Source organism: Ailuropoda melanoleuca, chromosome 3 (genome assembly GCF_002007445.2).
Source record: "Ailuropoda melanoleuca isolate Jingjing chromosome 3, ASM200744v2, whole genome shotgun sequence".
Classification (NCBI taxonomy): domain Eukaryota; kingdom Metazoa; phylum Chordata; class Mammalia; order Carnivora; family Ursidae; genus Ailuropoda; species Ailuropoda melanoleuca.
The window spans coordinates 117,560,606-117,585,874 of record NC_048220.1 but is presented as its reverse complement, the minus strand read 5'-3'; the positions used below and the strand labels follow the sequence as shown (position 1 = coordinate 117,585,874).

The window sequence follows — 25,269 nt, the reverse complement described above, 5'->3', positions numbered from 1 at the left end:
CCAACCCCCTGCCCCCGAAGGCTGTTCCTCCTTGGGAGGGAAACGCCAGGGGCAGCCTGCAGAGGCCCAGCTGCTGGGGGAAAAACAAAGGCAGAGAATTCCAGCTCCGAGTAGAAAGACAATCTTTGACAAGAGAGGTCTGGACAAAACATTAACCGCTCCCCGTTCCCTTTCTGGCCTCTTCCTGCCCCGGCTTAGTCCAGCCACACGGTAGGTGCCCGTGCGCATGGAGGCGGGGTGGGGTACGAACCGGGCCAGTCCGGCCCTTTGCCAGTCCAGGTGTGCGACAAGCTTCTCAAAGGCAGGAAAGGCATCCCCATCAGAATCCCAAACAAGGGATTTGTGGCGCTAAAGCCCACGCCCGAGTGCCTTTTCCCCAGATGGAGAGCGGGGGTCACTCCCTGGCCCTCACTGGGTATCTTGCAGCACACAAAACAAAGCAGGGAAGTAGAAGGGTCCTGCTTGAGTCCAGAGCGGCCGCGAGGCCCGAGGTCTGCAGGCACCAAAGCCGGCGGGTCTGGTGGAAGTTCCAGGCTGTGGTTCGGAAGTTCCAGCTTTACAGGTGGCTACATTCAGGCAACCGCATGGACTGGCCTCTGGGGTAGCCCCGGTGGATCACTACGCTCCAGCCTCATGATCACATGTTCAAGCGTAATAAGAGCCTTCCTTTGATGGCGACCAGAGCAGATGGCATGGCCTGTTGGGCTTGGGAAGACAGAAGCTGGCCAGAAAGACCGGGTGACTTGCCGTGGTCCTACCATGAGGACACAGCCATGATGCTTCCTAATGGAATTTTCCCACCCCTTTTCCCGGCCTGCAGTCAGACACGACCGGCCCAAGGACCCCAGGATTGTTCAGTGGCCTTTTGGGCCTTCCTCACGTTGGCTGTGATGGGCAGCATAGGCCCATGGGTAAGGGGATTTGGACAGAGGCCAGTACCCAAGTGTCTGCTTGCCGGTTTCTCATCAGAGCTCCAAGTCTGCCTTCTTCCAAAGTTCTCTTATCTCAAGGACTCTGGAAACAGAAACACCAGCCATTCCGTTGGAATGGGATTCGGGGACCCACAGCCTGTGATGAGGTCTGGGTTTGAAGTGTTTTCCCTTCTCTCCTTCGCCTTCCCCTCCGCAAATAACCTCCAGAGCTCAGGGGAGTTGTTGCAAACAATTTCCAAGCAGAAGCGTGCTCCCCTGGGCCGTTGCCTAGCCCCGGCCAAGCCAAGAACAGAGAGCGCAGGACAGGCAGCAGAAAAAACTCCCTGCCACTCCTCCTCTTCTTGCCGGCCCTTGCGGAGACATCTTTGGTCCTAGAAAGTGCACGGCTCCTGGAGCACTTGTCTTTTCCTGGAAGGATGTGAGAGGAACACTATGTCTCAGTCTTTGGGATGAGGTGGCTGCTTTCTATTTGTCTTTGTCTCGCTGACCTGCTCAAGGGCCAAGTGGTTTACAAAGGCTCGGAAGTCTCTAAGCACATGGTATGACCCCGCCCAGTGTCCCGGCTGCCCATCTTGCAGCAAGGGCCCAGCCCGGGGCTACGGCCTCCTGGGACCGCCCGGTGATGGTGATGGGGCTGAAGCTTTGTCTTAGCTACAAGACGACTCGGATTGCAATGGCTCTGAGAAGGAAGGCCAGGGGAGCTCAAAAAATTTGCTCAACTCTCCTCATTTAGCAACAAAATAACAGGCACCCAGCCGGGGGCTGAGCTGTGAAAGCCCTGTTAGGAAATGGGCTTCGGGAAGGCAGAGGCCAGGGGAGGGAGCTGTCAGACAGACCGAGGGAGCCTGGAGGAGACCTGGCCCCGGCCGCAGACGTCCTGTGTTCCCCGTGGACTTCAGCTCTCAGGGCACCCGGGGGAGCGTGGGTGTGACAAGGTGGACTGTCAAATAGAGCAGAAAATGGGCCCACGGGTTGCCCAGGCCGCGTAGCTACAACCAAGCTGAGTGACGGTCGGTCTAGTCCCTCAAACAGGGCTGGGGAGCTAAAATGATTTGCCGAGTGTTGGCATCTTCTTCACGGTGACATGACTGCCTCTGGCCCGGCAGCCTGAAGCCCTTGCAGTTTGTTCAGGGGCTTTGGGGCTGTTAGGATGGAAGGAGGCAGAATGAGCTGGGTCCTCACGAGGGCTGCCTTGGCACCCCCTTCACAGACACACCCCAACACACTTTCATTTCGTGAACGGTTACTGCGGATGCGCTATGGGGGAACCAACCCCGGGATGAGACACGGGGGAGAAGATGAAGGATAGAGAAGACGGCTCCTGAAATCCAGGTGTCGGCCGGGGCTGTGGCCTCGTTGGGCGTGCTCATGGGCCACCCGCTCCTTCCAAGCCCGCAGAGACTGCAAGGCCTGGTCCCTCCTGCGAGAACTCTTGATTAGGCCAGGCCCACCCCGGATAATCTTCCTTTTTATTAACACAAGTCGATTGATGAGTCACCTCATCATGACAGTGACATCTCCTCTCCTTCATGGTGGGGCTCACACCCCAGGGAGTGGGATGGCAGCAGGCCTGGGCAGCAGGGGCCGAGAATCGTGGGGACCGTCTTGGAATTCTGCCTACTACAGTTTATCAACCCTCAGTGCCGCGCTGTGCACCCCACACAGTACTTCGCCGGAAACCAGACTCGCTTGCCTAAGACGCCCCTGATGTCATCCTGTGTCTCATATTGAAGAACGTGCCACCGTCTGCTCCTTCCCTGCATTAGGAGTCAAACAAAGACTCCCAGGATAAAGGGACTTCTATTCCCAGGAGCATCAACATGTGTCAAAATCCCCGTTCTTGTTCCTGAAAGTCCTGTTTCCCTTGGGCCTAGGGACCCTTCCCTATGGCTGAGGGCCCAGGATGGAGTTCAGCTGTTGGTGTGGGTGCCCTGACGACTGGCTGGGGCTGAGCCGGGCAGCTACCTCCTCCAGAGACCACCCAGCATGAGCCCGCAGCAGTCCCCACTCCCAGCTCCTGCTGGCCGCCCCGTCATCTTAGAGGAAGTACATGTGAGCAGAACTCGGCATTCGGATGGAATCTCCGTAGTCAGTCGGTAGGAAAAAGACCACATTTTATGGCATAGAAAAGTCGATTGCGGAGCGCTTGAGGAGAGCGTGTCAACGGCTCCTCGTGTAGGGGAGAGCAGTGAGGAAGCTCAGGTGCTGGTTTATAGTCCCAACCAAATCAATGCCAAACATCTGTCTGGCTTTTAAAGTCATCCATTACTTAATGAAAAGTAACAACACTTTTATAAATGAATAAGAATGAAGGAATTCAATAAGGAATAAGGAATAGGAAATTTAAATAATAGATCCATACACTAGAGTGTTATACATCCCTGAAAGAACAATGCCATATAAATATTCTATTGATATGAAAAGATTTTCAAAAATACGTCAAAGAATCAGGTTTGAAAACAGAATATACAGTGTAACCCTCATATATATGAACACGTAAATATATATATGGAAATGTGCAAATATTTATATATACACATTCACATAGGAAAAATATCTGAAAGGGTAACAGGAAAAGTGTTAAAAATAGCTAATGCTATAAAAGAAGGTAGTGTGATTTTTTCCTTTTCTTTATTTTCTAGTTTAGTGAGCCTGTAGTGGATATTTTGTTCACTCGGAACATCACCCCTCTTCTTTTCGGGGACTGATCCTCCTGACTCGGAATGTGTGGTTTTTGTACAAGTGGCCTGTGAACAGAACCTCTGTTCGGCCACGTGACCGCCCCAGGGATGGACACGTGACACAGGCCACGCCCACCAGAATCCTCACTGGGCGCTGGGAGGAATGATACCACCCCCCCCCCCCCCCCCCCCCCCCNAACCCTAAGGCTGTAAGCTTGGAGGCACAAGGCATCCCAGGCCCAGCTCTTTGCGGCCACCTGACCTGAGAGAAGAAAGTTTTGGTTATAGAGAAGAGATGTGTCAGCCCCTGGGTGGAGCGGGAGGCTCCGGCCTGGTGTGGCCTGGAGAACTTAGCAGGACCTCCCTGCCCCACCTAGTCAATGTCTGAGAGATGACACAAGGCCTGTCTTCTGGAGAAACAGCTATGCAACTGCGGGGAAGAGAGGTGGGGACAGAAATGGACAACTTAGTCATGCAGACTAAGAACGACATAAATTTCGAAGCGGGGAGGAGGTGCAGGTGTTGCTGGACGTGGTAGGAGGAGGGCCCGCACCTGTGGTCACTTCAGTAAAGCCTATTTATCTTTTATGTGCGGTTGTCAAAGAGATACGAGCATGAAGGCAAATGTCCTTGAGGGAGAGCAAAGCGTAACGGCAGGCAACGAATCCTTGAGCCCCTCGGGTGAACGAAGCCTCCCCGCCAACCTGGGAAGGAGCGTCCCAGGCCACCACAGGGAGCCTCCGTTCCTTGTCTGAGGCATGCGGGTCAACGAGGATCCCTTGTCTTTCCATGGCTGGAGACCGGTCCCCAGGCGGACCACCTCTCTGTCCGATAAGGTACTTCTTACGTCCAGGAACACAGTAAGCCATGCGTTGGCTTTTCAAGGTCCAGTTAGTTCAAGAATAGTACCAGGCACTTGACCTGTGGCTGCAGCGGCAACCGAGACGCCCCTCAATTCCTGTGTCAAAGAAAGCGTTAGAATTGTGCTCGGTGCTTGGAGAGGTGGGGGGAGCTGCATGGAGGCGGGGTGCACAGAGAGGTGGGGTACTGAGGCAATGGGAGAGACTTCTCTGAGCCAGCCATGCTTAGCCTGAGACGTGAGGGTGGAGAAGGTTACCCAGCTGAGGAGAGGTCAAGTCCAGCCTGTCAGCAGGTGGAACAGGCTCTTGCCATGCAACATCCGTCTGGGTGACCGTGGGATGTGACCTCAGGTGCATCTAACCCGAGTTTAAGGTATTTACACCTTGAAGGTGCTGGTCAGAAAGAGGCATTCCTGAGGTTTCTGGAAGGATAGAGGCACGGGTTAACAATGCCACATCTACCCTGTTGGGAGCGTTGCATACACTATCCGGAATCCTCACAGCCCTTTGCAAAAAGAGGTCCTCAAGCCCCACCATTTTGAGCCGAGGAGACTGAGAGGTTGGCCGACTCGGGGGGGCNGGGGCGGGGGGCGCACTCGGTGGTGAGGGCGGCGGGGAGCCAGGCCCGCGCAGCCCAGACTCGGCGGCAGCCACCTGGCCTCACTGGAAATCCCCCCACCCCCCCATCTGCCGCCACAGCAAAGGCAAGGAGCCACCGACGGGAACAGAAGATTGGACTCCAGGCCCATTTGTGCACGGTGGGTGCTGTTGGCGCTGGTCACTGGGCGATCTGGGATTGGGAGGGTGCGGGGTCTCGCTGCTCGCTGCTTCCGGCCCTGGCCTGGCCTCTGGAATCAGAGCCCGCCCCGCGCAAGGTGAGCGAGGGTGTGTGCAAGCGCGTCCAGGGACAGGAAGCGGAGGCCTGGCTCCAGCCTTGGAAGGCTGTCTGCAGCGAAGACATGTTTCCACGGCAGTGAGAAAGCTGGCTGGGCCCGGGGAGACCGATTCCTTCTGAGCTGGGCCTCCACTCGTCTCTCCTTTGGCAAGTTGCGGGACGGAGGAGCGGCCCGTGCACTGCACTCGCGCTCCCCTAACACGGCTTCCACCTTCCGGTTCTTACCGGAGTCCTCCTCCTCAGAAGCTCTTCCTGCCTCTTTAATCTGAGGCGAATCACTCCGGGATAAAATCCACTCCAACTTAATCCAAATCAGTTCAAGACCGGTCTTGTTAAATCAACTTCGCTGGTTCCCAGAGACTGAATAAATACTCGTTATTCCATTTTTCTGTTAGTCGCTCCAGGGAAAGGGTAATGGGTCAAATTTATAGGCCATTCAAACCTAATTCTTACACAGCTCTTTTGTAAAGATCTTGAGTTTGTAAACTAACATTTTAGTGACGCTGAATACCGTAGAGAACAAATTCATACAGCTCTCCTTTCCTTCCCCCCAATACTTCTACCATTCCTCTCCTTCTGACCTTTTCAAAGTTCCTGGGGTGGATGGTCTATACATTTTGGCTCCAGAATCCACCATCTGGGAAACAAATTATGCACGGACACCTCCCCGGAAGACAGATCATATGTCTGTGCTTTTCTAGGACAAAAATTTGAACATGTGCTTCACGACTAATTCCAGATTGGTCTAGTTTCTTCAGGTTAAATTGTAGCCCTTTCACATTTTAGTCCTGACTCTGAGTACAGCACAGGCTCCGTAGGACCGAGACTTCATTTCTCCCCTTAAGAAATGCTACTTACGATCACTTCGTACTTTAAAATTACTGAGGTTTTGCTGAATTAATGACTGTGTTTCCAAATTCAGGGACTTGAAATTAAACTGATTTTGTTATATTCCCAGAATCTCCAGAAATGTTTAGGTTGCTTTCAGAGGAAAAAAAAAAAAACATACACTCACTCCTCCTGCGTTCCCTCTCTCGGTGGCTGTCTCTGTCAGATAAAATCTTAAAAAAAAAAAAAAACCCACAAAAAAAACATACCTTCAGGACCAGTACTCATTTTTTGTTTTATGATGTTGGATTCCCTCTTTTTGATTATTTTTACGCTAACTTCTCTGGGACACGGAATATAGATTTAGTAGAACATATGGAAGATTCTGTCAATGGCATACCAATGTATAAAAATACTAAAAATTTAGTTAGAGCCCTGTGTGATTGCTTCATAAACCACCGTAATTCTTATGAGAATTAACAGAAGTATTAACAATAACAAAGCAGAGGCTACTTTTTCGTAAGTGCTTAAAACAGGAGAAAAAACAACAGTAATGCCCAAATCCATCAGTGTAAGTTGTAAGAAAATATATTTATTTTTCCATGACAATACTATGATAAAATTGTTAAATACATGCATTTTAAAAACAAACATAAGTAACATCTTTAGAGTTAACAGCCAAGCATACTAGTTTTATTTTTAAGGTGTCTTAGTAATAGGTTACTTATATTCTATGTTCTTGATATAACCATGTTCTCCAAAAGATATGGAAACTAAATTCTGAAATTATATGATATAAAATGTTCAAATTTTCCATTCTAACAGCAACATAATCTCCAAATTTTCACAGGGCGGAAAATACTTCAGTTGTCATCTCTGTTAAGTGGAGTTGTTTTATTCCACATTAAACTCGGAATTCTGTGAATCAGACTGAATCACACCAATATACTGCAATCTATACTTTGCTTCCTCTACATGTGTATTTAAAGGTTTCCTTATACGATGATTAAGCATCATTTTAGGTACAGAACATCACAAATGATAATTCGGGTTAAAAAAAAAAAGTCTGTAGTGGTAACTTTTCAAGAAACGAAAACGGGACCAGTTGTGGACGTGCAGTTTCTCCCTATCTTTCAGCTACATTTGCACACACATGACCAAAAAAAATTAGTAAACAGTTACTAGTATTTATTAAAAAAAAACTGAAAATATTTAACATATAACAACCCTTTTAAAAAGACACTCATTCTACAGACAACCTTATAAAAGACAAAAACTTCTATCTGTTCACAGTATGTGTATTTTGTAAACAGTAATTCACTATAATGCAATTTTGAGAGTAAAAAAATGGCAATTTCCTAAACATGAAGACGACCTCTGGCTTAAGGCCAACTAGTGAGAGAGAAGAAAAGGCAACACATTCCTTTGGGATAGTTGAGTATTTTTAAATGATTTTCAACCTTTGGACATGCTTATAAGGTGGTACCATCTCAAATTTTGGATGTCTTTCCATCTAGGCCAATCTTTTTCAAGAAATTCTGAATTGAAATGTATTTAAGAAAAAGCCATGCTCCTTTTTGAGAAAATTATAGGAAAACACAAATGCCAAGGCAGCACAGAATACCCACCCTTCCATAACGACCAACTGAATAGGGGTTTCTTATTGTGTTTTGTCTTCAACTATTCATAACATAGTCACCTTTTCCCAAAACATTATGTCAGAAGGAAAAAATTAAATAGAAGGGTGTATGATAAATAACAGGAAAAAGTTTTGGAATCAAACTGGGGGCTGAATATTTGAAACTTTTTAATGAAAATCATTATTTAGTATTGTTTTCTATGATCAATTGCCAGTATACTAATGTTAAACCTAATGGCTAACTTGTCCAAGTTTCGATGAAAATTGTTATTACCACCTACAAATCTTTCTAATATAATGGAATGTTTAGGAGGAACAGTAAGTTCAGAAATTGAAAGTGACCCATTTTTAAAATGGAATAATTCTGAAGGGAAGTACGTTTTAAATGTGTAAGGAAATTCAATACATTTAAATAAGCCATTCAACCAGGTATACCAAGTATTTTTGGCTTAAGAGCAGCGTAAGATCTATGTTGTTCGCTGTTTGGCTTTTTAAAGTTCTGAGTGGCTACTGCAAAGGAAATCTTAGAAAATATATGTAAATGTAACACAAATTAATTTCCTTATCAATGAAATACTCATTTCTCCCATCACATCTCTAAGTTTTTAGGGTGTTCAGTTATAGCCATCAAAAAGTAATGTAAGTTATTACTGTTCTGTATTTGGTTAATATTCAATCAGTGATAGCTTACTTATTTGAGAGATTTTGAATTTATTGTTTCTACGGTTCTTCAGCTAGGCACTTGTAGATGAAAACATTCAGAAGGTTTCCCTCTTAAAACACTACTTTTAATTTTCATAAACATGTTGCACAGAGTCTATCTTGCATAGGTGAATTCTGTCTACAACTTGGACACTTATAATCCAAAATATTAACATTCTTAATACAGGGAGAAACAAGCACTACTCATGGTTAAAAATAACAGAAACCTGTCATAACTCAGTATCATAATTGTGAGAATTTGAATATATTCTAGATAAAATCACATCCTGTGGAATTTGACCACACACAATAAAGCCTGACATATCAATTAACTGAATGTTCTTCTTAATCCTCCATACAGGCATTAAAAATAGCTCACTCGTATTATGACTGGCATGAATATGATCATGTAATAGTTAAGACAAAGGCACAAACTGAAAAGAAATAAAAATCTCACCACTCTATCGAAAATAAGAGGTTTAAATATTAATAGCCCAGGTACATAATCAGACATAAACAGACCACATTTACTCCAAGTGATTTCCAATGCTATTCTAAGCTCATGTCTAAAGGAAGCATTTCCAGTAAGTTTAGAAAATCACTTTCTGTGAAAAATTTTCTTCTGGATATAAAAGGTAAGATGGGCAGGGTACCACGGAATTTTGTTTCAGTGGGAAATACCAATTTAAAATAAATGCTTTGAACAAGTAGTTTATCAAGAGAATGAATGAGTCCTTATATTAATAGTTAAGCTCACACACCAAGGTCTTGTTGGTTTGCTAGAACAAGGCTGGTTGGTACAAACACATCCCAAGTTTTGTACCCATCAAACAAAAAGATGTACAGAACCTCACAATGAGGGGGGAGAAGAGATCTAGTGATGCTTTTGCTGAGTCTTTCCCAAGTTTTCGCTCAAACCGGAGCTACTTCTTGAGTAGATCTGAATCTTTCAGCCAATAGTCTTGGGTCTACACAAGCTAGATCCTGGTACAAACCACCCTTCGTGAAAACCATTTAATGTGCGCATTCTGGAATGGGACTCAAGTCAATAAACAATCACTCGTTGAATTTCCACCATGTACCTAGTTGTCTAGTTGTTTTGAAATTAGCTAATGATATCACAATGGACTTCTGGGATGCCTAATTTTAGTCTTTCCAGATAAGAAAAAAGGGCATTTTATAAAAGGTATGCAAATTTTAAATGGTTCAAAACAGAAAACAGTAAAAATTGCTTTAGAGTAAATACAAAAAAAAAAAAAGTCTTATCAGATTATGTGCCTGAGCAGTCAAAAAATTTGAGATAACATTTTCTGCATTTTGATATGTTAGGGAGTACTTTAATTTCAAAATGCCATAAAACTGATTTCAAATTCCTCTTGGAAGAAAATATTCCCTAGTCTCCTTCACTAACCTACATCTAATTATTCAAATGCAGAAAAGACTGTCATGTTTTTACATGGACTGTATGAAGACAAATTACAGGACTGATGATTTCCAACAAGAATACAAGTTGCCTGGAGTTTTAACAGTGAGACTTTTACCACAGTTTCTGAGTGCAACAGTACTCGGTGTTCTAAATGCCGTCCTTCAGATCCGTGAGCCGTGAAAGTAATGCTAGTATGGAAAATGAGGCTGATCCTTTTGCCCTTAACCTTTCCCATGAATGGCTGCTCCAGAGTCTAAGCTGTAGGAACAAAGCATCTCTATCACCTAAGCACACAAACACACAACTATCCGGACACCTAGGGCCACAATCTCAAATCCAGGCTTCTACAGTTCCACACGCTGATGATTTCAACTGCACATGGGCACGAATCCATGCAGCACGCGATGTACAAGCTCTGTCTAGTGTCAAAATTCTAGCTACGTCTTCTGAGAATACTTTTATACTAAACACTGTTTATCTAGGAGGGCCACTCACAAGAGAAATGCAGTCATAATGACCACCAGAATCCCCATTCCTCACAAGGGAAGCTTGATCTGAAATTGGTTTGTAAGCGAACTGGCTTGTACGAGATAGGAAAATGTGTCCTAATATGGATGACTATTAAACAGACATAGTGGGGCATAACTGAGTTCGGATACTTAAAGAGTTTTCTAACCAATGACTAGGCCATAGTTGAGGAAAGAGGGATCTCCCAATTATTTTGCCTGCCAGGAAGGGCTGAAGGGAACACATCTAGCCTGCCCTACCGACTAGCCTTTAGTTTCCCCTCCCCCAGGGAGAGGAGCTAAAATGGCTGGACAGAGCGGGACCAATTGCAAGACTGCTTTTCACACTTGAGCACGGTCCCGGCATTGACACACAGTGCACATCTCCCAGGGTCTCCAGTGCCACAAGCAACCGGGTATGTGACAAAGGGCAGTGTCTTCTCTCCCTGTGTTGAGGCTGCCCCACATGCCCAGGTAGGGCGGCGGGGGTGGTAATGACTAAACACATACATCATTAGTTCTGTTTCATTCCTGCTTTGGCCTCAGCCCTAAACCACATACTTCGGGACATATGGAAGGTTATAAAGAGCTTGCCCAGTTAACAGTTGCTCCGCTTCCCATCCACCCCGCGATCACTGTGTAGAGAACTCCAGGGCCAGGGGAGAGGTAAGCTGCACTCTGAACCTTCCTCGTGCAGGCAAAGCACTGGAGTCTTGGAGAGGGTGAAAGGACTCAAGAGCCCAGTGATATTCACTGTAAGCCAAACAGATGAGTCATTATATAGGTTAGAAAGGGCACCGATCCAGATGGCCACAGCTGCAATGCACATATACTGATGGCAGAGATCCAACAGTCGCTTCTGGCCTTTTCCCCGTTCTCAGTCTAGTGTAGCTCAGAGCAATCAACTTTCACCCTAGCCAACACTTATCCTAAAGAGATGAAGTACAGGATCCATTGGCTTTAATGGGGAACGAGGCAGGAGCTGGGGACAGGAGGGGGACGGAGAGGACAAGCTTCAGCAGGGAATGCGGGCAGCCCCAGGTCTGAGTGTCTGGGGTGCAAGCTGAGGAGAGGAGCTCAAGAGGATAAATGAGAGCAGCAAATGGTCAGGGATGGCTCTGGTTGGAGACATCTTTCATGGCTGAAAATCTCTAGGCGCTCTTACATGGTTTTAACATATACTAAATGCATACGTCATTAGTTCTGTTTCATTCCACGTGTCCATATTTCACGAAGCTCAAGAATTTAGTTGAATTCTAGCAATTAAAATCAGGATTCACAGAGTACCCAAATGGATTTTGCACCTTGTCACCTTGTGGCTTTTTTCCATGACATGGTTTTTATAAAGAAACATGAGGACCTAGAAAAAAAATCTATTATAATCACAGAACCTCAGATGATTAAAAAAAGAAAAACAAAACAAAACAAAACCAGGCACATCTCTATGTATTCAGATATTTCAATTTTTCTGGTACTTTGCCTTAATTATCAAAAGACAAAATGGATAGATGACCTGGGGGTAGGGGAAATTAAGATACGCTTTTTAGTTTTTCATTCTGCTTTCCAAAAACCACATTCATTCTAGACATCACGTATGACAAGAAAGGCCGGGCAGACGAGGCTGTGAAGACACCCACGGAGTCTCATGGACTTTGCGTGGAACAGCCCTTGAGGAACTGTTCCCGTAGGAAGCATTGTCTTTTTAGTTTTAGATTTAAAAATTTGAGGACTGGATCATATAGTCTAGACTGACGATCATTTCACAAGGAGAAGCTGCCAAAATGCCTGAGGAGGAACCTTTGCTATGAGGTGTCAAAGACCACCACTGCCCGGGGAACTGGGGCTCCGCGACATGGCACTCTTGGGGGGTCCTGCAGCCACTCAGAACTGCACACATAGCGAATGCAGTGAGCTCAGATAGTCAATCACTGCACTTCTAGGTTTATCGGTAATACTGGATTTGCTCCTGTATTTATAAAACGGACAATGTGTCACAAAAAAAACCAGATTTAAAAAAAAAAACCCAAAACTCAGATCCCCAGTCTTACAAATTTCAGTTTTAAATATCAGGGCAACCAACGGCAATAAGGGAAGTTTGCATGCAAGCTACAGAGTAAGGGAAAGGTTTGCAAAGCCTCCTAAAGCAAGACAACATGATTCTAATTTGGGCTGGTCAGTGTCACGCTCATTTTCAAAGTTTGTACCCCTGAGAAAACTGTTTGATAACCATTATACAGTAGGCACAGAAATCAGCATACTTTATCAAACAAAACACTAAATAGCTGTCACTACATTAGAAATTATATTAATTTTTTGTATAAGTGCTGTGGATAGAGGAGACTAATGTTGAAAGTTTTGAAATCTGTGCTTGGTTTTCATCTAGAATGGAGCAAGTGTCAGGCAAACAAACATCATGTTCGTTTGACATTTTTCTCCCGTGCCTGTAAGTTGGCTTGCAATTCCATAAAGCATCCGTACAAGAAAACCATTAGCAGAACAGAACACGTGCCTGGGGGATTCGTTTTGCATGGACGGACTGGACAGTATTAGCCATGAAGTGCTTCCTGAAGGTAGAGCACGAGAGAATTCTTTGGCTCCAATCACAGATCGCTTCCAAACTTGAGTTGCATGGACTGAATTTCTGAGTTCTCTGCTTGGGCTGCGAGACTACATTAAAAGCACATGAACACTTGGGAGCGTGACTTGCGCGCAGTGAGGTCCCCCTTGCTAACATACTTCACAGGATCCCTCCAAGATGCCCAGTGCTGGCCCGGGAACGCCAGGACGGAGAGCTTACTGAGATGGCAGACTGAAGTGACACGGTGACTGTTAGTCGTTGGGTTTGTTCTGAAAGAAGTTTGTAAAGGACCACCCGCCCCCATTCGATTTCGGAGAGTCTTCATCTTTAGGAGGAATCAAAAACTGTCGGGAGTTAATGGAACAGGGGCTTCCGAAAGAGACAATGTCACTGTTGCTGTCTGTGGATCGGGGAGAGTCTGGAGATGCTAAGTTCCAAGTATTTACATTTGCCTGAGGTCTGTAGCCTGCAGTTTTATCTAAGTCGTCCTCTGCGGCCAGGTCTTCCACAGCAGCAGTGACGGGCAGGTGCATTTGTGGCTTATAGCCGGCGCCCCCCACAGGGTCGTTTTCTTGTTCCTCCTCTGGTTTCGCCTGAGGCTGGTACATAGACTGGATATCAATGTAAACGACCTGAGAGGTCCCTCCGGCCTCATCCGCGCCCGGGTTCGGCGTTTCCTCCTCAATGACGGGGGGGCAGTAGGACACGACCACGTGGTTCTCGGGTTCTGCATCAGAGCTTTCTTCTGGGCGCTCGGCTACAGGAGAGATTATTTCTGTGTCTTCTATTTTCGGAACTGCTGAGCGAGTTTCCAGAACCTCGACATTATTTGGGGTACAAGGATTCATTTCCAATGTCTTGAGAGCACTGTTCCCCTAGAAAGAAATTATAAAGCAATCATTAAGAAGAGCGCTAACAGCTGCCACAATGCCCTTCCTACAAAAAGCGGCATTATCTTATGTAGTTTTCGCACAGCTACTTATTAAAATGTGCCTCTACTATTCTGTAGTGCACAGTAGAACAGTTACTTTGTCACATGTCAATACGTCCTGCTATCAGGAGCAGTGGAAAAGAGAGCATAGTAAAAACACGCTAACATTCATCAGTGCAGAAGTTCAGCACATGTTAAAGATGCTCTTTGCTCAATACATTCCCACTGGATGATATTCGCATGTTAAAAACTTCTCACAAAAGACTTAAAAGGAAGCCAGTACTAAAAGATAAACATAAGAAGGGAAGGGATTACCTCACAGACACTCTTTTGAAACTGTAGAGCTTTACAGTTTTCTGGATTTGGAATATCAGGGTAGAAGGTTTCTTTAATCCTTTAAATAAAGATGATTAAGTACATTTAATAATTACGATTACCAATCAGACAACAAATAAGTTAGCAAATCACTGGGCTTATTCTGACACTTCATAGGACGCCTCGGTGAACATCTGAGACAACAATGCAAGATCATTTCTCATGTGACCATCACTAAGCTCCTGTACAACCCACTCCTACCTGGAAACTACAGCAGTACTTCTATTTCTAGAACAGCTTATGAATCTTACGAAAACGGAAAGCAAAGGATTCAAATGGTGACTGTGCTCTCAGGTCAGAAGCACCACAGAGGCACTGCTCGTCTAACTGAATGTCCACAGTGCGGACGGGACCACGCAGGTCCCGCACTTCGGGAGCGGCTCCTAACGGGGTCTGGACTCTGAGGGGAAAACCAGAGCTCATTTTTCATGAGCAAAACTGAAATGCAAACAAAAAGGAGATTTGCTCAGTGCCATATCATATGTACAGCTGTTAAAAAGTTTAGTATTTGAAATTCCTGCAGAAAAAAAAAAAAACTTTGTTAATCTACATCTGAAATGCCCCAGCATTTTTTTTAAATCTTTTGTATTAAAATCATTTTTAAAATGTGATTTTTGGTAATGAGAATATGGTCACCAAAACAGGGTATTCTATGGTTCTAAACTATTATTATGTTAACTCGTAAGCCAGGATTACTAGAATACATTCTCCTCTTTGGTATAAAGGAGGGCATTTTTAATGCCAGTGAGGGCCATGTATGCGTGAACACTGCCGTCTGCCCCAAGCCCAGCCCAGGACGGCTCCTGGCAGCTGACCGTAGGTATTCTCTCCCACTGAGTCCCGGCTCACCACCTCCCCTCAGGACCTCACCTCACCTCCTGCCTCTCTGGCTTCACTCAAGACACACAGTTCTTCTCACTGTCTCTTGATGACCAAGCTCCTTCCAATTCCTGGGCCCGCACAGGAGCTATTCTCTCTCCCTGGAACACTCTTTCTCCTGTCCTCACCCGTGGGACTCTGCTCAAACGGAGCTCCCACAGGGAAGACGTGGTCAACCACCTCAGTGACATGGTTCCCCTGTTACTCCCCTCATGGTGCCCAGTGACCTTCCTGGTACACATACTTTGTAAGCATGTATTGACTGATGACTACGGGTTTAATGTCCACCTTTCCCCACTATGCTCTAGGTCTACAAGGATCACTCTTCACGCGGGAGGAGGCATTCATATTTGCTAAATAAATGAATAAATGACAGTATTTTCTAAATAGGTCATCAGGACAAGTGTGATCCTCATCATTAATCTGGCGTATAGTCATTGCCCTATTGATGCCTGTAAGTATTGTTAGTACATCTGCTATTATTTTAAATCATTAATACAGTAGGAAAATATTTATCTTTTACTTTATTACTTTAAAAACCTTTCAATAATTCTTGCTTAATATTAAGTCCAATATTAATTCAGACTAAGCCAACATTTTTTGTCAACTAGTTTCAACCAAGTACTTATTTCTTCACTCATTAACTGAACAATCATGCTCTTCAGAACACAACAGGAAGAGGAAATGCGGGTACCATTACCATTCTCGCTTCCGATAGCAAAGGATACTCGTTACCACTCCCACAGTGACAGCCACCGCCACTGGGATGAGAATGGCAATAATCAGTCCCACAGCTGCAAAAAGAGAATATTGGATATAGTCAAATCACTACTTTAAGCAGCACGTACAGCACATCCATATTAGAAGATGCTTAAGTTGATAAAGAAAAAAAATCCTAACTGCTCCAGGGACACTGAAAAACTATTAAAATATGACCTTCAAGCATTTTAATAATTTTTACACTAATACTTAAATTCTTTAGAACCGGGCTGAACGCTATTGACAGGTGAAGCCGGACTCTTCTTCCTCGTGTGTGGGACTACCATGCAGGAAGGTTGGCAGCGTCCCTGGGCTTCTACCCACCCAGTAGCGCCCCACAGTTCTGAGATGCCATTGCCAAGCATCCCCTTGGAGGCAGAACTTCCCCCAGCTGAGAACCGTATCCTCGTGGTGCTTTTTTTAAGAGTGTGTGTGAAGTCCAACTTGGGGCTAGACAATATGCTGCGATCCAACTCAAGCTCTTCACTGCGGACAGTCAAGCCCATCTTCCCGACTCTCCATCTCAAATTTGTGAATGCCGGGGTTTACATTTTTTTTTTTAAAGATTTTATTTATTTATTCGACAGAGATAGAGACAGCCAACGAGAGAGGGAACACAAGCAGGGGGAGTGGGAGAGGAAGAAGCAGGCTCATAGCACAAGAGCCTGATGTGGGGCTCGATCCCATAACGCCGGGATCACGCCCTGAGCCGAAGGCAGACGCTCAACCGCTGTGCCACCCAGGTGCCCCACGGGGTTTACAGTTTTTTAAAGGATATTTCTTTCACTCCTCCCTGGATATGTTAAAAATCACATTTAGAATAGGGCGAAAAAACATTCAAGTGGGGAGCACCGGGGTGGCTCAGTCGGATGAGGGTCCGACTCTTGATTTCGGCTCAGGTCATGATCTCGGGGTTGTGAGATCGAGCGCCACATCGGGCTCCCAGCTCAGTGGGCAGTCTGCTTGAGATTCTTTCTTTCCCTCTCCCTCTGCCCCTCCCCCTGCTTGTATGCACACCTGCCCTCTCAAATAAATAAAATCTTTTAAAAAAAAGTTAAAGTGGGTCAGCTTTATATAGATTCAACATGAACTTAGAACTCCAGACTTAAGATGTATCCTTCATGCATAAATTTCTTAAGTAATCTTAGGAAATAGCTTCAAATAACTGACAAGAATAAATATGAAGTCACCCTGTGGCCTTTTCACAATGCAGGCTACCCGCTATAAACATGCAACACATGAAACTTTAAAAAAGGGGATTCCTACATAAACAAAACTTGCTAAAACCTTATGCATTTAAGTACAGAAAGAATCCCAACAGCAATAATTGACTTACAATTTTCCTTCGTCACCACAAACATGCTCTTCTCTGGGCCCATGCCACCATCTGTATAGGCTCGCAAGACCAGGTGGTAACTTGTTTTACCCTGAAGATCAGCAATTCTCAGTGTCTTCTGGGACAGGTCAGTAATATTCTTAACCTTTATGTCGGACCGACCTATTTTTAAAGGGAAGATTATTATTAACGATCTCTACACCATTTTTTAAAGACCTAGTTATTCATCCCTGTTCCACTCACATCCCTCTCAAGTGAGAGATTGCTGGCCACCCTCAAGGCCGGGGCTTCTGGAATCAGCCAGACCCATGTTCAAGTTCCATCTCTGCCAGTTAGTAGCCATGTGGTCTGGCCGTAGTATTGAAATTACTCTGAACTAGAGTTTCTCTAACGCGTGAAACAGACGATCATGCTTACCTCCCCGGGCTATGTGACGTTTTCATACATTCTCTAGAATAATCCTGGCATATGGCAGATAATCAGTAAAAGTCCCTTCTCTTCCCCAGGGCATGTGGGCGCAGCACCCCCCACTGGGGCAGGGTCACTGTAACTAGGGCCCATCCTGCCTGAGCGGAGTGAGACCCGAGGGAGAAGAGCGCACCTCGCTACGTGCTCACTCTGAGCAGCTGGGCAAGAGAGGCAGCGCGCCGGAGTTCTCTAATGAGCTGCTAGCCAGGAAGCCTTTGAATCATTTCAAAAGAAGTACGAAGAATTGTTTAAACTATTGTTTAAAAGTCTTAATCAAAATAATGGAAGACGGTAGTTGGAGAAACTGAACAGTACCAAGAGGCCAACACAGAGCAGTAGCTCCCTGCTCGCACCTGCCCTGCAAACCACGTCGTCTGTTCTCGGGGTATTTACTTCCGTTTTCTGAAAGAAACTCACACTGGCAGTGCCAGGATTTAAACCTTTCAGACGTTATGTATGCATGTCCTACAGAGAAGGGGAAGCTTTGGTTCTCGGCACCCCTTCTCCCTCCCATCCCACATCATTCACACAGACACACCACAGCGTTTGGGAAATTCAGTGTCTATGTTACCGTGATCATGTAAGTACGGATCCCTGCTCATGTTTCCCTTCTTATTTTTCTGTTGTTTTAATGACGTTTTTCCCTCATTTCCTTGATGTACCAATTCCTAATTCCTCCCACATCCTCCTGTGAATATTCAATGCCATTTTCCCCATGGCCCGACGCAACAACAACCCAGTGCCCTGACTGGCCGCCCAACCCCAGCCCACGTCCTCTCAGGGCTCCCTCCCCAGGTATCCGCTCTAGACGGAGGCCTTCCCAGCTCCCGCCCTCCTGGACCGCCCTGTCCCACCTGCTTCCTCAGGCTGACCCACCATTCTAGAACCACCGCCTGCGAAGGGGACTCAAGGAAGGAAGTATCTGCAGCTCTAGAGTCTGAAAATGCCTTCATTCTGCTCTCACAATGGCTGCCACTGACCTAGCACAGACTTTTAGGCTGAAAAGGATTTTCGCTCAGTGTCTTGGAGACATAGCTGTGCTATCTTCCAGCATCTGCTCTACTGTTGAGAAGTCCAAGGCCCCTTTCATTCCTGAGGCCGTGCACCTGAGCGACTTTTTGCTTCTAGGACTTATTCTTTATGTATCGGGTGCTTGGGAAATTCATGACAACCTACCTTGTTGCAGATTTTTTTTCTATTTATCTTACTGCGTACTCAATGGGTGCTTTTACTGTGTATCCTGGTCTTTTTCTGGGAAGTATTCCTACACTCTCTCTTTGGTAATTTCCTTCTATTCCCCCCACCCCTCAACAGAACTCCCGTGAAGCATGACAGCACAGGTCTCCCTGTGCTCCAACTTCCTCATCTTTTTACTCCAAGTTTTCTCCTCTGCATTTTTCTATTTTGGGGAAGAATTTCTGTATCTCCCATTTAATTTCTCTATCTTCTATTTAATTCTTTAAAATTTTCTTTGATTACATTTTTAATTTTGATGACTTCTTGCCTATCTTCTGACTGTTCTTTTTTTAATAACATCAGGTCCTTTCAATAAATACAGTGTACCTCAACTATGCGAGGACAGTTTTGTTTCTTGTTTTAAATTTGTTTCCCTACACTGAATCTGTTCTCTGTAATTTCTTCTGGTTTCTGTTCCCCCTTTCTCAACCATCTGGTTATCCCTGGCTGCTAGTCACAATTAAGAGTGAGCCACTGGAAGGTCACCGTGAACGGGTGGAGCTTAGTGGTTGGTGGCCTTCACTTACCACTGGTGGGGCAATGACCATGTCAATTTCTGGCCTTTCACTGGGATAGCCCCCCAATATCAGCACCTTTTGTGTCTTTCCTCAGGAACCATTTCCTTTTTCCAAAGAAAGATCCTCTAATCTCATCTAGGGAAACAGTCCTAGGTGAAGATGTCCTATTAGTTTCCTATTAGAGGAAGGCGGAGCAGGGAAGATCACACTGTTCACTAGGTGTCCCCCTCTTTGGAGGCCCTCTGGTTCAGTTTCTCCAAAGAATAAACCCCTTGTCTTCAGGCAGGAGAGTGGGCATTCAAATTAGCTGCATGAAGTCAGTGTAGGACTTGGGGGTTCTCACTGCTCCTCACAGACTTCCAGTGAGCCCTCACTGTTCAGCCCATACCCATCCTAACCACCTGCCTCCAACCCTGGCCCAGAGGCTGAGTCAATTACTGCCTGCTGAAGCCTGAACATCCACCTGAATTCACCATCCTCCATCCTCCAGGTCATCTGTCCCACTCCCATCAGCCCCAAAAATGTCCAAATTTGGTATTCTGTTGCCTGTTTGGTTCTCTGTTTTTATGGCTTCATGCTTTTTTTTTTTTTCTTCTTTAACTATAGAGACCAATCCACCATGTCTAAATGGAAAGGTCTAGATGCTAGAATTTTAACTTGTACAAGTGTAAAATTTCTGAAAGTTTGAGAAAAATTTCACTAGACTCTGGATATTTGTAGAACTTTATATGTAGGGTTTTTCTCATTCACAGGCCACTGCGAAGGTTCAGGAAACACAGACCTTAGTAGTGTAGGGGAGGCGCACATCTAATGCGGCTGCTCTGGGAAGTGCCTGAGCTAATGCCCGGCCGGCATCTCCATGCGGCACTGCTGTTCTCCACTTGTTGGACAGGCATTAAATAACTAAAGCGGCTTTTTTCTGAGGAGAGGTCATTTAGGGAAATGAGAGCTCTCAAACTGAAAAGATGATATGCTTGTGTTATGTGGCTATGAATAGGAAACATCTGACTCCCAACAGAAATGTAGTTTAGGGAGAAGTCAGAAGTCTGCATAAACATTTCTGTATCTGTAAATTTGAAAATTCTCGATGGTCTTTGGACATACGCTCACCAAATGGCAAGGACTGACTGTACCTTTAAAGATCTAATGGATGCACACGTCCCTAGTCAAGTCTGTTAAGCTCGCCAGCTCACCAAGGCCACGGCTAACAGTGTGGACGGCTCTTTCAGGTAACAGCAGAGACTCCGGAGCCCTTCTTTGGGTTGCCGAGCTTTTCTCCTCCATTATTAGAATTACAGAAAGACTTTTTTTTAATAACCTTTGTAAGATGCTATGTTATGCATCATACAAGATTGCTAAGAGATGGGGGCGCCTGGGTGGCATAGCGGTTAAGCGCCTGCCTTCGGCTCAGGGCGTGATCCCGGCGTCCTGGGATCGAGCCCCACATCAGGCTCCTCTGCTATGAGCCTGCTTCTTCCTCTCCCACTCCCCCTGCTTGTGTTCCCTCTCTCGATGGCTGTCTCTATCTCTGTCAAATAAATAAATAAAATCTTTAAAAAAAAAAAAAAGATTGCTAAGAGATGGTCTCTGTCCTATGGGGCTTATATGATCAAAGTCTAAAGAATAAATGAAAGATGGTACATGTCGTTTATCACATACTAAAATCCTAAAATTCTCATATTCATACATTTTCATTTACCTATTTCTTGGTTTTGGAAACCAGTATTACATTACTCAACAGCACTTCTTTTTCTTCGTTTTTGTTTTTGTTTTTAATTTTTATTTATTTTTTTTGTGGTTAATGAGAACATCTAGGAAATACTATTCTCACTGCAGTAAGTGACTTACCGGATTCCAAACCCCTCATTTTAGATGTGTCTCTCTCTCCTTTTTCAAAGTAAAATAAATATCCTCTTAAAAAGCCTCTGAGCTCCTCCACAGGAATATCTTCCCATTTCACTAATATCGAATCTGCAGATGTATCCTCCACAGTAAAATTTGGCGCAACAATCGGAGCTGTGAAAGCAAAAACGTCCACAGCTGAAGGCGAGTTTACGGATACAGAGTAGGACATCAACACTGAATGGGAGTTCTAGCCTCAAAATCACTGAATCTGGAATTAGAACGTTACTCTCTATTCGGTCACACGGTGAGAGATACCATCACAGGCGCTGCTCCTGTGAAGCTCGCACGCTAACGACGAGAGACACCGGGGCGTCTCACAACATCACACCGGGAAGCCCGGCCACGGCCTCGGCAGGCGGCCCCCGCGCGGAACTGTGCTCCCCTCGGGACACGGTCTTGAAGTTCATGGTTTTATTAAACATGTTTAAGTGCAAATTAAGTCTTTCTGACAAAGTGAAGACTTCATTTTCTCAGTAACAACAGCAAAATTGTGAAATATAAACATTAAAGAAATGAAGGTTAAGTAATCACAAGTAATTTTAAATTTATCATACAAATTATTTTTCCTTCCTTGAACTGAACATATCAATTCAGTCTATTTTTAGAATTCAATCTTGCAACTGCTATTAATTTCTAAATTCTCATGGTACCTCGGACTCTAAGAAAACCTACCCATTTAACTTACCCAGTTCTTCTATATATCCAATTATAGAACGTAATAACTGATATCCTTGATTTCTGCAGCCATACAGAAAAAAACTGTATCTTACACCCGGTCGAAACTGATCTACGGGATGAACACAATGAACTTTCGTAAGTACGTATTGCTATGAACGTCTATCTTAGAAATACCAAACTTACAATCACTTATTCTGACGTTTCCAAAGCTCATTTTACACTTGGAGCAATCTAGTGGATGGGACCCGTCTTAACCGCCTGATGGTGAGACAAGTAAGTGGGGCACCGGTTCCTGGGAGAGAAGTAGCAGCGGCTGCTCCTGCTCCCGAGTTTCACCTCAACGCGAAGGAGAACCAGGACAGAGGAATGACCTCGAAGGGCATCACTACCGAGGCTGCAGGCTCCAGAATTCCCAAGGGCAGAGGCACGAAACACTATCAGCTACTCAGAGGGAACAATGGTGGTGGAAAGAGGGCTGGAATATCCAAGGACCAGGCTGGCGTAGCCTGCAGGTTGCTACAAACTCCTCATGGCTGAACTTTAGGCTGCTCCTATCAAAAGCAGCTCGCCTTAGAAGCCTCCTGGCTTGTCAACAGTCAGGCACTGGGAACTGTCACTCCCCACCCCACCCCCCCCACACACACCATGCCCCCTGCCACACAGATGCCCCTTGTCCTACATCACTGGCGATGGGAGGAAGGCCTTTGTTCTCGGCACTGCCCAGTAACCTGCGCTTAGGCAACAATGGCAAAGGACGAAGGGTGAGACCACAGTGCTTAGGGCTTTGTGGTCTTTTTTTTTTTTTATACGATTTTATTTATTTATTTACCTGACAGAGAGACAGAGAGAGCATAAGCAGGGGGAGCAGCAGAGGGAGAGGGAGAAGCAGATTCCCCGCTGAGTAGGGAGCCTGGTGTGGGGCTCGATCCCAGGACCCTGGGATCATGACTGAAGCTGAAGGCAGACGCTTAACTGACTGAGCCACCCAGGTGCCCCTTCGTGGTCTTCTTTCTTCAGGAGCATTCCTCCATGTTGCTGCAATTACTACAGCAGAAGACAGAACCCTTTCACACGCACACTGCTACAAAGCACTTTCCAGAAAGGTCAAACCACTTCACACCCACCCCAGCAGTAAGGGGGAAATGATCACTCATTTATACCCAGTCACACCGTGTACTGCTCTTTTAAAAATATTTTTTAACAACTTGCACTGAGAGGCATGAGTTCATCTTACCAGATTCTATTACAGTTTCAGTGCTGTTTGAAGGGACTTTTTTCCAGTCCATAAGGCAGGGTTCAGACCGAGATGAGTTACACCATTTAATAACATAGTCACAGGTCATATTGGGATCGTAATTCCAAGTGAGGAGAATTCCATTTCCCATTCCGACAGCCTGCTCTACTTTGAGATCATCTTCAACAAGAAAAAAAGTACATGTTACTTGTATTAAAAACAGTAATAAAAGGTAAATCTCATGAAAATGGGCAGAAGTTAAATTGCTTCACTGGACAGAAATTTTAAAAGAGTGCTCAAACTAGATAAACCTCCAGCAAAGTTTAGAAGTGTTGCTCTGTTACTTTTGTTGTAAAAAGGTAATTACCTGTATGTACAGATAAACTCAGAAGCTGGAAAAAGTAATGAAAGGGCACCTAGGACAGGTGGGGACGCAGCAGCAGGTCGGGGTGTGAAGATCAGGGCCAGGGGGGACAGGGCGGAGGGCACACGGGCACTGGAGGGGGCTAGCAGTGCAGGCGGCAGGCAGGTGAAGAGCATGAGTGGACAGTCCCAATCTTGCCTCTCCTCGCCCACGACAGATGTGAGCTCCGTGAGAGCAGACAGGGACCTGTGCCTGCAACCCCAGCGCCAGGGCCAGACCTACAGAGTAGGAGCATGATAACATGTGGCGAACAAGGAGATGGACCAGCCCTCTCTTCCTCTCAAGCCTATGGGTGGGCAGAAGGGGCTTCTGGAGACAGGCAGAGGAATGGACAAATTGGTTGACATGGAGAGGGACCAAAAGCTGTGGGATGGAAAGGCCAGTGCGCGCACAGGGAGGGCAAAGCCTACACAGGATAGGGGGGTGAGGTGCAGAGGTTGGCGGGAAGGGGGCTGTGCCGAGCTTGTTTCCTGCCAGATCTCGGCCTAGGGATGACGGGGGCCCAGGGCTAGGGGTGAGGACTGGGTAGGTTAGGCCCAAAGGAGAGGGAATGTCCCACAGTAACAGGAGAAAAGTTATTTCCATAACCGATTTCTATTCAAGGGTTTAGTAAAAAGCCACAGAAAGGTTTTTTGGAAAAAAAAATTATATTCATAAAGCAATTACTACCTAACACAAGACAATAATTTGGCTTAGAACTCAGGAGACCTCAGACTAAGAATGTTTGGGCTCAATGTAATTAAAACCCTACAGTATGAACCCGCTCTGAGGCTGCAGGGCCTCCCTCTCAGGAAATCCTCAAGGAACAATGCTTTCTTCTGAGGCTTCCGTAACCCTCTAGGAGCTGATGCTAGACCATTGTTAGTTCTGTAAATTACTACCTTCTGAAGGCCACATGGAAAAGGCAGGAATACAGTTGAGTGAAAAGACAACATAGCCACTGCCTATCATTACAAAGCAACAGAATGCAGAATATGAATCAGAAGGCTATCTTCTTAAGGGTGTTCTCTCTCCTCCTCTCTCTCCTTTTCTTTCTGCCGTCACACCTCTGCCTGACGACCGCTCCCCTCTGATGCATGCTGCTCTCGGGCTGGGTTCCATGTGTCTGAAATGTGTGGTGCTTTCCCTCGTCCCTCCTCCTAATTCCCCTACAGTCGACTGCAACAAAGCCAAGAACCAGCTAAGCAATAAGCAGTAAGAAACGGCCTCAATCAAGGGTTGAAAAGATACTTGGAGGACCCTAATTGGACCAACCAACTTTTCTTCCTTTAGGAGTGGGTGGTCATAGACAGGCGCTCCCATATTGGGGCAGGACGGCAAAGGAGGTGGGGGGAGCAGGGAATGACCTGGAAGAGGAATGAACTGAGGAAAGAGGCAGAAGTGGCTACAGATGAAATATTACGGATTACTGGTAATCAATAACATTTAAAGAAAGGCACTACATTATCTTGAAAATTGCACCACAGTGACTTTTTAAAG

The 25,269-nt window shown here is 45.6% G+C and overlaps 1 protein-coding gene across 5 annotated transcripts in view; it reads right to left on the bottom strand.

Moving 5' to 3' along the window:
- Positions 1 to 6,772: 6,772 nt before the first annotated feature.
- Positions 6,773 to 25,269, bottom strand: part of LIFR (LIF receptor subunit alpha) — a 75,124-nt gene continuing 56,627 nt past the window's right edge. For all 5 annotated transcript variants that reach the window (XM_034656982.1, XM_034656983.1, XM_034656984.1 and 2 more), the window contains 7 exons: positions 23,367 to 23,546; positions 22,140 to 22,241; positions 21,398 to 21,565; positions 17,328 to 17,489; positions 15,933 to 16,026; positions 14,294 to 14,372; positions 6,773 to 13,922 (listed from right to left, as the gene is read on the bottom strand). In XM_034656982.1, the coding sequence (XP_034512873.1) occupies positions 13,299 to 13,922; positions 14,294 to 14,372; positions 15,933 to 16,026; positions 17,328 to 17,489; positions 21,398 to 21,565; positions 22,140 to 22,241; positions 23,367 to 23,546 (1,409 nt within the window). In that variant the 3' untranslated portion in view covers positions 6,773 to 13,298. The remainder of the gene's footprint in view (positions 13,923 to 14,293; positions 14,373 to 15,932; positions 16,027 to 17,327; positions 17,490 to 21,397; positions 21,566 to 22,139; positions 22,242 to 23,366; positions 23,547 to 25,269) is intronic.